The following is a 13,732-nucleotide window of genomic DNA, read 5'->3' on the forward strand; positions in this document are numbered from 1 at the left end:
TGAATGACTGTACCTGACCACTCGTGAACAAAAAGAAATGTCAGAACATGGGCTTAATGAGAAATCCTTGCAAAGAGAGCTAAACGCAAGCACACCATCATAGAACAAGAAATGGTTCTGTCAGTTATTATCAGCACAAATTTGCTTCAACAGTGCTAAACGACTTCATTAATGACCACTCAGCACGACATCCAGCTCAGCAAGGCATGAATTATGCAGTGAGAAAGAAAAACATATGGACTTACCTTGGGCACGCCAAACTCAGAGGGTGCTCTATGGAGTCGTGTCATTGTGTGGACTATCGGCAAACCTTTCAAAGAAGCGGAGCCGTATAGGTAAGCCATCAGTGATGCCCGCACTTTGTTCTCTTGCTCTCAGCTGAAACATGCAAACAGTTACCGTTATCAGCAGCGTTTGACGAAGCAATGGCACGAAAATTCGCATGAGCAGATTATCTCAACTATGCTTAAAAAAAAGCTATAGAGGCCAGCAGACCTGCTGCCAGCAGCACCACTTGCTCTAGGACTTAATTATTTATAACTTCACACAAGCAGCTTGTGCAACATTTATCAAGATTGAATGGTGACATCACTTGTTTAAGCTTCTTGATGTCTTCATCTAATTCCAGTTGTCAAGAATGACAGCTACAAAGAGACTGAGCACAATCTAAGAGAAAAAAAGAACAGTACAGAATTGTTAGTGTACACGAAAATACCACACACTTCTGTCTGATTCAGAGCATTTGTTTTCTTACCAAAGACACGAAGAGGTGATAGAGGATAAAATAAATGGCCACGAGGGGCCAATCGTTTTGCTTTGTTGTAACATCGTTTCGTTCATCACCTCAACCCAGCCTTCCTGGGTGAGGATTTGGAACATCGACATAAATGCCTAAAGAAAAAAAGAAGAAAAATAAAAAAATATGTGCATTTAGATTTATACGTCACTTAAACTGATTTGGCACTGTATGTTATGAAGTTCTTGATGGAAGAAGCAATATCTCAACTCCATGCCCATCCCTATACATCAGTATCTAGATATAGACTGTCCTGCACAAACGCTAATTTCATTGTAGCTCCTATTCAACAACAGGTGTGTCTTAATCACAAGGAATGCATTAGCAGGGGCCAAACTGGACTGTTGAGTAATGTGGCAATGGTATTTCTCGTCATGCTTCTCTGCGTCTGCTCTACTACTGTTCTATGGAGCCATTGGTTCTGAAGTGAAATGAAGCACTATTTATCAAAAATCATTTATCGCAATGACCGTGTAGGCAAAACGAATTTGTCTTCACAGATGACTCAAACAAAATCACCTATCCACGATGTACAGGCTGTCCCTCCATTAATTCCTCTGTATGATTTAACTCGCATAAATTGACACAAATCAGTCAACAATCAGTCGACCAATCACTCATGAGCCTACGATATACTTTAGACCTCCAGCTTACCTCTGGAATGATTCAAATTTCATGAAGTCTGAAAGGCAGCAGAATAACTGCATACTGATGCTAGATGTGATCAGCCATAAACACATGGTGAATATTATAAGGCTTCCCAATTTCTTGCTGGACCGAAAATCTGAAACAAGTGAAACATCACCTTTGGCTATGAACACGCAAAGTATGCAATTTGACATATAAATAATACATACATTGAGCATGACAGCTTGTTTTGTCATCTTGATGAGAATAGATGGAGCATGTTTACCTTGTAACAAAGTCTTCAAGCACTGGCGATGCTTTTATAAGTCTGACAATCCTCAGAACTGCATAATAAATGGCATAAACTGTTAGCTTCTGTTAGGAAGGTGCAAGTGGCATAAAAGTTCAGTTGTATTATTTGCCTTAATCATCTAATTCTTCCACCAATGGCATTATTTTCTAGGCAGTTATTCTTTCCTGAAATAAGAAAAAATTTTGATCATGATGCAATAACGATACATCTGCTAAGTATCATGTCCATCAAGGCAGCATTTTTATCATATCGAAACTAATAAAAAAACATTTATCTGAATTCTTCAGTATTTACCACCCCTATATTACAATTCACATCTATGCCTAAAGCTACCTGCCACCCCTGACATGTACGTTTTTCGAGTTAAGTAGTTTCAATCTTTTTATTGTGCCAGCAAATTTTGCTATTATTAGCCAGTGAAGTGAAGCACAGCACACCTGAAAATATGTCAACTCAGAGGTGAAGAAGTCGGGGATGAGATGCAGTGTAGTCCCAATGGCGAGGATGAACCGAGCTTGTGCAGGGAACGCTTAATGTAGCCATTAAAACCAAGGCACCAAATCTTCAGGAGTACCTCCAAATCAAAGAATATTGTAAACCAATCTGTAATGAATGGGCAGGATAACATTAGCACGTTATCAAAAATAATTTTACGTAATGCTGGAAGACAAAGACAACACGCGACAGTGCATCACCACAGTCATCACATATACAAATGATACTTTTATAACTGTGGTTACAATTCCATAACCGTGCTTGCCGCTTTTGCCAACAACCATTCCTCCCAGTTAATAAAATTAATTTATTGCATGAAGTTTTGTCGCATGTCTACCTTAAATCTGCTAGCTAAGGTATACATAACGAGCATGTTCAAGCAGTCTTTATTTAACTCCTGAAGACAGTCCACTAAAGACTGTGCCTGTTTTCTGATAGATTATTTCTGCTAGTGAGCATCAGAGGTGCAATAATGCTGATTAACATTTTCATATTAAGCATCATGGACTTATACTTTTAAGTAAAACTCACGGAGTCCCTTATGCATTCGGCTCAGAGGACTTGAAGGCGAAAGCCTTCAAGTGTGGCTATCTTACTGTGCACTTTATATCACACAACACCACTTTGCTTTTGAAAATTTCTTTTGTCATGCAAGCACTGCAAAGATGAATTTAACATTCAGCTCATGATTCAAGCTCACACTTATGCTGGCTTTTCATTCAAGGTCATGTTTGCATGAGACATATAAGGCTTTCACCTTAATAACTTTGTTGTGCATGTAGCATGCAGTTGCGGAAACGAAGCAATATGGTTCTGGCCATAGTTATGTCTGCTTAATTAGGGGCCAGGTTGAGATAATTAATGTATTTCACCAAATCTCTTTTGAAGGACAGTGGCATTCTGTTGTGCCACAGCGTGCAAGGAAAACTTTGTGGAAAAGAAGTGGTATACCAATGCACTTCGTTAGAAACTTATGGTGAGCGTCCATCGATCAGTTTTGACATATTCTCGAAACTGACAGAGATTCATTCAAAAGTTTCTAATACAAAAGGCAAAAGCATTTTCAAGATATTCTCAAACTAGTGCCGACAGAGTGGATGCCATAGAATAGTTTTGATTATGCTATTGCAGCATTTGCTAAAGTAATATTGAAGAGTTAAATTAATGGCATTTAATAAACTAATGTGCAACCAGTGATTTTGACACTATTATGTATGCCAGTGCAAATAATGTATTGCTGAAAAGAAAATTACCTTGTTATTGCTGCTGCAGTTTTCAATAACTATTTTAACTCTCGCAGAAATAGTTAATGTGGTGACAGAAAAGTATGATAAAGCTGACACTAAAAAAATTTCGTTACTACGTTCTTGCTACGTTCAAATGTAGTAAACTGACTGTGTTCGTACGTTCGCATTAATTCTTAAGAAAGATGTGCAACTGCATCCTTTGAATATTTTCAGTAATCACTGGACTCCTAAGGACAATAGCAAAAGCCTGGCGCTTGACCTACAAAGTCAGTGCCTGTGGGAACCTACCTCGGCAAAGTAGTACGTCTTGAAAAAATCCTCCCGTGGTCGCTCGTCGTGCACGAAGGAGATGCTTGCGGCCACAAAGGCATTCGCCACATTCACCATCATGACAATGACCTGAAAGCAGCCGAGTGGATGGCCACTTGAAGGCATCGCGGAGCTTTACCACGGCTTTGCTCTCGTCTACCGTAACCAGCTTCCAGCCAGAGTCGTCCCCTTTCAGCACCTGCATGCAGGCGTGTAGGCACCAAGTCACTGTTAATCCCACGCAGTTCACATGCAAGACTCTTTAGCCAGGCACCTTTTATTAAACTCGCCTAACAACAGCTGCATATGCCTCCAACACAAGCGACTTGTCAGTGCATAAGGACCATCCGATTGTAGCTGAGGTGCTCCTATGAACTAAATAAATTCGCCTCTATCTTGGTTTGTTTGTTATGTGCTTCAGCCACTGAGCGTTGTGCTTTCAGAGATAAATTTGGATGGTTAAGTCATCATCATCTGTTTCTTTATAGGGGTATGTGTGCACATATATACCATTTCAGTTCTGTCCTGCACAATCTTTGCTACATGTACAGAAGGTTAAAAGTAACTGAGGCGACATGTCAGACATAGTATGGTGCTTGTGATTATCTGTTTATGTATGCACACATGCACCCACACACACAAACACACACAATCACACACACACACACACACTGTAGATATAGCGTGGTGTTTTATGCATGTGCCTGAAAGCACAAGTAATGAAGCCGGCGTGATGCAAAATAGTAGTAGTACAATGCCATTAATTATAGCTGCACTGACAAAAAAAGAGAATCGGTGATATAAAAGTTATCAGCTGTATTTAAGCTACATCAATGAATATTTTTACGCTTGCACTAGGGTTGACATCTTTTAGCCAAAGCCACAGTAGAGAAAAATGGCTCATAAATGTTGCTGCTTATAGCAACTTCAACACTGAAGAACATCACAAAAATTGCTCTGATGCATTCTGAGAATAACACAAAGCGTGTTTTTAAGCAAAAAGGTCAGATAACCCAGTGGCTTACACACGGCGCGTGAAATCCCTTTATCTCTCATTCGGCTGTGCTAGGTAAACGTACATGTTTGATTCATAGCTAATGCCACTGGTCTGACCCTTCTTAAAAAGCCAGGTTTTGTCGGGTGACAGAGCAATTTCGCACACATGATCTTGCATCCACATTTTTATTGAAAATAATAATATAAAAAAAAACACAGAGTCGTGTCATGTTCATTTCTCAGAGTGCGAGTTTTGAACACACACACACACAAAATAACCTTGTCATCAAAAATCAGTGACACACTGTAAGTAGTCATGAAGTCTTAAAAAATTTAGAAATCTTGCAAAGCAAATGCTTCAAATAAAAATTGTATGTTTGGCACTAAATAGGAATGCATTAAAGAAGAATGCCAACTAAATTCCACAAGTATTTATTTTAAGCACTGATTGATTAGTTTTCATTAGTGAGGTTATGGCAAGGAACAAATTTCAAGGCTTACGGAGGCCAAAGTTGAGAGAAAGCTCACTATATTATCCTGTCCACATTTTACAATGACTGTTTCTTTCAGTATTTATGTTTACAATTTACATACTTTTCATTCTATATGCCCTTGACTACACTAGAGACACTTTCGTCAATCAAATTGAGTACTTATCACATATCACTTGCTTCATGATCTGCCGTGTGCGGTGTCTACAAACTGCACTTGAAGTTTTACTCTTATGGTAACAATAAATATTTGTACAAACTGCACTGTAATATATATGAACCGTGATTTGATTCATATGAAGCGCAAGATCAAACGCTGTCGTAAACGTGGTGACAAGAAACGGCTACAAAGCCTAGTACACATTTTCCACGAAAAAATGCATGCAGCAAGAGGCCAATTTTTTACGTCTACTCTGTCTTCCTCCATGACAGACCAATCCAAAAAATTCTGGCGTTACTTATCTAAAGATAAAAACAGCATCACAGGGATAAAAACATCTGACGGAACTACTGATAATGCTACTGTCATTGCTCAAAGTTTCAACGCCTTTTTTCAGTCCGTATTTACGCTGACGGCCTCAGATGCGCAATTGCCATCTTAAATGCTCGTCAAACATATGCCCAAAGTATATTTAAGTAAAGATGGTATTTTTAGCCTCTTGTGTAAATTAGACACAAAGAAATCCCCGGGTTCTGATGATATATCGAACGTTTTTCTTAGTAGATATGCATCCTAGGTTTCAGAATATTTGTATAAGATATATGTAACTTCCTTAAAAACTTGTGTGATACCAGATGACTGGCACTCTGCAAGAATAGTCCCAATTCATAAATCTCGCTCACCATTAGATATAAACAACTACAGGCCAGTTTCTCTTACATCCACAGCTTGTAAGCTACTAGAACACATAATATTTAAGGCGATTATGATACACCTGGAAGACAATAAACTGCTTCACGACAACCAACACGGATTCAGGTCTGGCCTATCCACTTTAACTCAATCAGCCGAGATCACTCATGATTTTGCAAATTCATTAAACTCTAAGGGCCAGATTGATGGAGTGTTTTTAGATTTTTCTAAAGCGTTTGATGTAGTACCACACGATGATTTAGTTACGAAACTGTCAGCTATTGGTGTTGATCAGAACATTGTCCGTTGGGTTGCATGCTATTTGTCATCACGGAAACAATATGTGATGGTCAATGACGGCGTTTCTGACTCATCAGACGTACACTCAGGAGTGCCGCAAAGATCCGTGCTTGCACCATTATTGTTTTAGTGTACATAAATGATATTTATTTCTCAGTTCAATCACCTGTGAAAATCCGACTTTTTGCGGACGATTGTGTTATTTATGCCGACATTGATCAGCATTCTGATCAAGCCAGACTTAACGATGCATTGAAATCCATCTGCGCCTGGTGTGATAAGTGGGGCTTGAAGCTCAACGCATCAAAAAACGGCATCCATCACAGTTACGAACAAACAAAACCCATTAGCATTCCAATATACATTAATAACGCTTATGTTAAAAAGGCTACACAAGTAAAATATCGGGTGTCACGCTTACAAGCAATTTAAATGGGAAACCATATAGACAACATCTGTAGCAATGCGCTAAAAAAGTTAGCATTTTTAAACGTAAACTGCGTCATACTCACCTTCTGCAAAACTAACAGCTTACAAAGCACTTATCAGGCCTAGTCAGAATGTGCAGACCTGATCTGGGCCCCGTATCAAAAATACTTAATTAAAAAATAGAGAGGGTCCGAAACCTGGCTCTGAGGTTCATTTATTCTAGCTACTCTCGTTTTGCAAGCATTTCTGCCCTTCGCGAGAAGGCAAATCTGAAGACACTCGCTCATCGTAGAATAGTCTCTCGATTGAAATTCACCTATCAATTGTACTATGGTCACTTTAAAATCCCACCCAATCGTTACATAACTAACCCGCCCATGCGCTTTGTTCGTATTCATCATAATAAGACAGTTAGACAACCATTCAGTCATCTGAACGTTCATCAGTACTCATTATTCCCTCATGCTTTTTCACTATGGAACAAGTTACCTCAGGAGGTCGTTAATGCGGACACAACACAATCGTTCGCCCATCTCGTCAATGACCTAGCACTTGATTTTAACATTGCAATATATTAGGTTCCTCATAAGTGCTGAGATTTTTTGTATTTCTGTATGAATGCCATTATGGCTATGTATTAATTGTATTTTTCCCTGATGTTGAGAATTTTCTTAATTTCGTATCTTGTATTGTATTTTGATTATGTTTTTTTATTCTGATTGTGTCACTGACATTTGTTACCACTCCTGCTTAGGCCCGAACGGGCCTGCAGTATTTGTAAATAATAAATAAATACTGTAAATATATGCTCTTTGAAGCGACAAAGGGGCAGCATAACATTCTTAACACTATATGCTTATTGAACATCCTACAGATGACACACACACACAAACAATAATCATAAATATGAGGTGGGATATTTAAAAATTAATTGCTGAAAAATACCCCACCTCAGACACCCATTGCATTGCTTTTTTTGTTAATTATGAAAACCAGGATGTGTGTTACAAATTAACATTGCGTTTTTTATTTATTGCTTTGAAAATTGGGATCACATTACAGCTGCGGAAGCACTATAATTTAGTAAATACAGCATATCACAAAGCAGTGCAGCAACCTGGCTAAGCATTGTTGTGCACAAGCTAGCAGTTCAACTCTTTGTGCATATATACAGATGGCTCATATGAGAGCTAGTGCACTGTACTACAAGCATTAAGCATAGCTATCTTTGCATTCTCTAGCAATTGCAACTGCTACGGATCAAGTGCTGAGGTCTAAGCAACATCAAAGCATGTATCGTATACTGCTTTCTACACAGGTATACACGTTGAAGGTCGTCACCGTATGTAGCCGTGGTAGCTCCTTATTTCCTTTCACTCCTCTGCTTCTCGAGATTCTTGGTTTAGAACTACAGACAGAACCCAGGAGAAAAAAGAATGCTTCTGAACCCTGCATACCAGTGCCCACCTCTCATAGTTATAGACATAGGTGATTAAGATTGTGCTGTATTTACTCAAGTAAGTATAATAAGCACTTTGTTTTGCCAAGATAATTTACTAGTACAAAGTGACGTGTGCATTATAGAATTGAGAATGAAACCAATAATAGCAATAATGTAGAACCAATTTTATTGCCATTAAAAATTGCTGTAACCCAAGCCTATCCACACGTTCACTGTAGAGCTACAACGCGTGCACTCTGTGTAAGTTGATGAGGTCGTTATGGTATGCAAGGCCCTTATTGAGAATTATGGCAAAGTGATGCCAGGTGTGCCCACTGTGGCTCAGGTACAGTATGCTAGTACTTTGTTTTTCTAAGCAGTTGAAAATTTGGTGCAAAATATTCAAATGCATTACACTTCTTCTTTATTAAATATGAAAACCAGACTGGTCGTCACAAATAAGCATTGCGTTTCTAACTTCTTACTGTGAAAATTGGGTTCACATTTCAGCTGAGGGAGTGCTAGAAGTGAGTTTATACAGCATATCAATATAAGTGTAACTGAGAATAAAAAAAAACATCACTTGATAGATCACATTAGGTATCTAGCATTAAGCAAGTTAAATGATGTAGTCATTCTTGCATCTAGCCATTAAGTGCTTTGTCACAACAAATAATTTTGCAGCACAAGAAATTTTTTATGTGTTCACCATGAAAGGTTGCACTTCTCACCTGAGGTGTTGATTCAGTTTGAATTTGTACCCTTTCTCCCCACATTTGCTGAAACTGTACTCGAATCTCGTTGAATGTTTCTGTGATGACCGCAATGAACACATTCTGCAAAGAAAAGAGCAGATAGGCACTCCTGAGCATAACTGAAATTAACTAAATATAGTGAAAGGTGATATTGCACACCATACATGCTACTGTGGCCATTTACTCCACCATAATGTTTGTTGTGCAAAATAAGAATGCTTTATTCACACACACACAAAAGGGGAGGGGGTGTGTATATCAGAGTAGGTATGGTATGTGTAGGAGTGGAAGGGCACTAGACTCACTTTGACCAACCATGCGAGAAAGAATATCATGGTGGTGAAGTAGAAAGTGGCTCTCCACGCTGGAAGACTATCCATGGCCTGGTACATGAGAATGGCCCATCCCTCGGGGGAGGCTGCTTGGTACACCGTAAAAAAACTATGGGCTGCAATGGAGAACATGAAGAAAGAACGGGGCTTGATTAATTAGCATGGAATACATGAGCACTTCCTGAATGTGCATTCAGAAATGGCTGGCGTGAGCAACTTGCAAAGCTCATTGCTAGTAAACAGAAGCGTGCGAAAAATCTTTACTGACATGCAGAGAAGGCCTTACCACAATAGTCTAATATGGTGAGAATTGTTTGACACGTCAGTGATAAAGAGCAGAGCCTTCGCTTAACCTGGTCACAATAATTTTATTGTTTATAGTTCGAGGCTCTAGATGTTATCTTAAATGCGTACCCACAGTTGGTAAATTGTCACTGAAATCCTTATTTTTTGTTATTTTACTGAAGATGTTTCTATCACCACAGCATAATACTGGAGTACTCTTTAGCACAGAAATGCCTATTGTAGGATATTACATATAAATGATGTGTTTCATAAAAACACAGAAGTTGCTCATTTTTTGTAACATACGATATCAAGTGCGAAATAATACGTGAATGTGCGTATGCTACAAGTGAAATTTGTCAATAAAAGTACAGCTTCAGTGTCAAAAGAAGTGATCATAACAGGCAGACTATTCTTAATGTCAGCATCACTTATAATACATCTGAAATCTGAACAGAGTGAGTAGTTACCAAGCATGTAGCACTAAACAGTGGAAATGACAGATGATAAATATTGAACCAGGTTATTGTGCCTGTAATCTAAAAACACGTTCTTTTAATGCCTTTACTTACTTAGGTCATTACATCTTTCACACCTGCACTGGGAAGCAGCTTCGAACAGTCAGACCACGCATGCACAGACTACACCATGATATATGGTACAACCTTAATCTGATATATCAATAAGTTGTTTTCTTTTTGTCAATTTAAGCTACTGTTAAACATATACGTTACTTTATGAATTTACTATATCAATATAAGTTCTTTGATGAATTTCACATAAATATGCCATCATATTTCTTGTTCAGAGCACTAAGTACTTTCAGAAAGTAACTACCTCACTCTTAGCAGAAAAGGTAACTAGCAATTACCTTGAATTTGTAGAAATTGTACTCAGCATTTAGGTGAATTGATGAATTCATTTTAGCACCTGCTGTTCATAAATCAGCATTGGCTGCCTACTCAGATCCATTCTTATGATCATTGTCCTGATAATTCTATTGTACTATTATTACATATAATATTGTATAACTATACATTGAAGGCCACATAATTTAAATATTGAATTACACGTGCATTTTTGCATTCACATTAATTTACATGGACAAGACATCTTCCTTTTCTTCATTTCTGTACATGATCCATTGTACATTTCCTAATCACATGTTATGACACTTCGGCTTGCACAATCACATTCACACTACAGCTGGCAGAGATGTGAACATATTAGTGAAGGCCAGACACTTTTCATAATAAACGCCTGAGTGACATAAAAAATCACACAAAACAAGAATAAATGAAACATTACTGAGCAGTTCGCAAATAAAAAATGGGTGGGGGGGGACCTACCGAAATCGTCGAAGCCATTGAACCCAGAAATGCTCTTTGGAAGATTCAGATCCATACACACCATTCCCTGAGGACATTCATACCCGGACTCTTTGTCCATTGAACAGTAGGCGTCTGGCACTGCAAGGTCGTTCAGCGTGACCCTCCTGCAAGGACACAATCAATTCATGGTTGTGGAGCCTTCAAGCATCAAGGTACAGCTGGGAACTCCTAATGCCAATGTGTACTTCCAAGGCTTGTGACTGAGATTATAACTGTCTTCCACAATGATGTAAAACTTATTTGTGATGAGTTTTTAGTGCCTTGTTGCCTAGCGCAAGGACATTGATTTCACACTACGTGATGAACACACTGTGATGTTAGCCAGAATGTGTTCCAAAAAACCAGAGAGAACAGCAGCTACTCAAGCCAGAAGATTGAGCTTCCTGGCAACAGCAACCACACTCGGATGAAGGTTGAGTGAAAAAAACATTCATTTACTTGTGTTGTGGGGAATTTATGTGTGAAAGGAAGGCATCCCTCCTTCAATCGCCATAAATGGGTAGGTGCGTGAATGTTGTAGCACTACATCCTGAACTTGGTTAAAAAAATTCTTCGAAGGCTCGTTACACAATTTAAATGTCTTCTGTGATGTTGCTTGTGCACAGAGGCCATATTATCAATTCAGAACATACTCACACAGCACATTAAAAATGCTTTGCAACATAGCCAATAAAATATTTATAAAAAAAAAGGCCAGAACTCATTACTTCAGGCTTGTCAGCATATCACTACTTAACTCTTTGAAGCAAGCACATTTCTTCAGAAGGAACAAAAAATAATTAGTCGCTAGAAAACAAAAAGAACATAAGAGATATATATTTTCATAGTGACTAACAAAATCTGAGGCTGTCCCAAAAGAGGCCCTATTGCTGTCATTAACAAGATATGGTTTTTCCGCAAATGTTATTGCATAGTCACGGAGTTGCTACGGCCTTAAATTAGGAGGCTGTAAGGTTTAAAAATTAAGCTCAATGATAAGAGAAGAAAATAACTACCACGAGAGTAAAAAGGGAAATTTATGAAATTACAGTCCTTTTCCGTGAATACCACGGTTTATTTACAGTGTTTACCAACCAGGCGGCAGAAATACAAAACATAAGAGGAGTTCACAAAAAGGACAGGGTTTTGACGTGATGAACAATGTAGAACAAATAATGTTGCCAGAGCTAACGTTTTTTAAACTTGTCTTCATTGTCGCAGTGACGATTTGCTGTTCAGATTTCCCAAGCAGTTAATGTCCAGATAATGACAAATCGCCTAGTTGATACATTGGCTTCAGTGACACTCTTATCTCCATTTGTGATCCACAAGGTTGTAACCCTTAGAAGAGCTGTAAGCGATGTCGCCCTTAAAGTAAGTTTGCACAAATGTAAAGACCCTCTGCAATTACTAGATATTTGCCCCTTGAAAACAGTCAATGTACTCACTCTGCAATCGTTCCATTTCTAACACAGTGGCTGCTCATCTCGCCAAAAAACTGTACTCCCAGCAGACCATACAGAGACATGAAGAACAGGAAGAACAACGTCACATTGTATATCTGCTGGCTTGATCGCCTGCAGAGAGCATAAACAAGACAGTTTGATTAGCAGTGGTAGTATATGTGCACCATGCTAGCTGCGATTTCTGAGAGCAGTATATCACGGCCAATCACATGTGCTTTAAAAAATAAACAGCAAAAATTCTGTTTACGGTCAGTGTTTATCTCAAAACGTGCTTCTACATGCACATTTTGCTGCTTACACTGTGAATTTCAGGATTGCAAATGCTCAAATTCATAGATCTCGGAGCGACACTGTCACGAAAGAAACTGGATTTGGTAGAGTCGTGTGCATTTAGCTTGCACACAAGGGCTGATTGCCATTTTTTAAAAATACTCCTTGTTTTAAAAATACTGAGATCATTTGAGAGATGACAAACACAGCAACATGAGCACTTGTGAACAACCTGAATAACGGCTATCATCGTTTAAATGCAGACCAGCACCAAACCAATACGCTGCACTCACTTGAAAATTTGGTTGATTCGGGACTTTGGCATTGAAAACTTGAGGAAGACTCGAATAAATCGGATCATAATGAGAGGTCGAGGAGCTCGCAGGATGGACAGGTAGGAAAACTTGGGAACCACTTCCGTGATTTCGAAAACCTACAAGGTGACGCCAGAGATGGTTGTTACCATCAGTGTGTGTCTTCATCAAGCCCCCTGTCACTCTGATCTGTGCCGAAGCACATGCAAAAACCACACAAAGACGTGTGTCTATCGAACAGACAATACCACTAATGCAAGAAATTCAGAACTTTAGTTAAGATACAAAAGAGATTAAGAATATCAATTCGTGCATTGATTTGCTGCAAAAGAATTGAAGATGATGCTAAAAAAAAGCAAGAGGTGCAACAGGCAGCACAGACCCCTTTTAGCAACACCCCATTCATGGTTTGTTGACTTTTATCAGTGAAGTTAACAATACGACCTCTCACAGTGGCATTTTATGAAAGCACATATTCTACTGCCATATGTAATGACAATTCCTAAAGGTGATCAAATTATGAATTTTGAAAGCCATTTCCTTGGAAAGTCATAGCAAAGTAACACAAGATACTAGAATACCACGAAGCAAATGATGGACAAATATCTGAGCGAATTCAAATCAGACGTATTTATATTAAATG

The 13,732-nt window shown here is 38.7% G+C and overlaps 2 protein-coding genes across 7 annotated transcripts in view; one reads left to right on the top strand and one right to left on the bottom strand.

Annotated features, from left to right (window-relative positions):
• Window positions 1–13,732, bottom strand: part of LOC119386880 (sodium leak channel NALCN) — a 100,660-nt gene that overhangs the window by 79,566 nt on the left and 7,362 nt on the right. For 2 of the 6 annotated variants that reach the window (XM_037654153.2, XM_049413281.1), the window contains exons 5-9: window positions 13,069–13,208; window positions 12,488–12,616; window positions 11,019–11,164; window positions 9,358–9,500; window positions 9,029–9,133 (exon numbers count right to left, since the gene is read on the bottom strand). In XM_037654153.2, coding sequence (XP_037510081.1) covers window positions 9,029–9,133; window positions 9,358–9,500; window positions 11,019–11,164; window positions 12,488–12,616; window positions 13,069–13,208 — 663 coding nt within the window. The remainder of the gene's footprint in view (window positions 1–9,028; window positions 9,134–9,357; window positions 9,501–11,018; window positions 11,165–12,487; window positions 12,617–13,068; window positions 13,209–13,732) is intronic. The other 4 variants (XM_049413283.1, XM_049413285.1, XM_049413284.1 and 1 more) reach the window with 3 other exon arrangements.
• The window catches only part of LOC125757855 (uncharacterized), a 96,050-nt gene that overhangs the window by 21,453 nt on the left and 60,865 nt on the right, over window positions 1–13,732 (top strand). The gene's annotated exons all lie outside the window — the stretch shown is intronic.

This window comes from Rhipicephalus sanguineus, chromosome 3 (assembly GCF_013339695.2).
Source record: "Rhipicephalus sanguineus isolate Rsan-2018 chromosome 3, BIME_Rsan_1.4, whole genome shotgun sequence".
In the NCBI taxonomy this organism is placed as follows: Eukaryota; Metazoa; Arthropoda; class Arachnida; order Ixodida; family Ixodidae; genus Rhipicephalus; species Rhipicephalus sanguineus.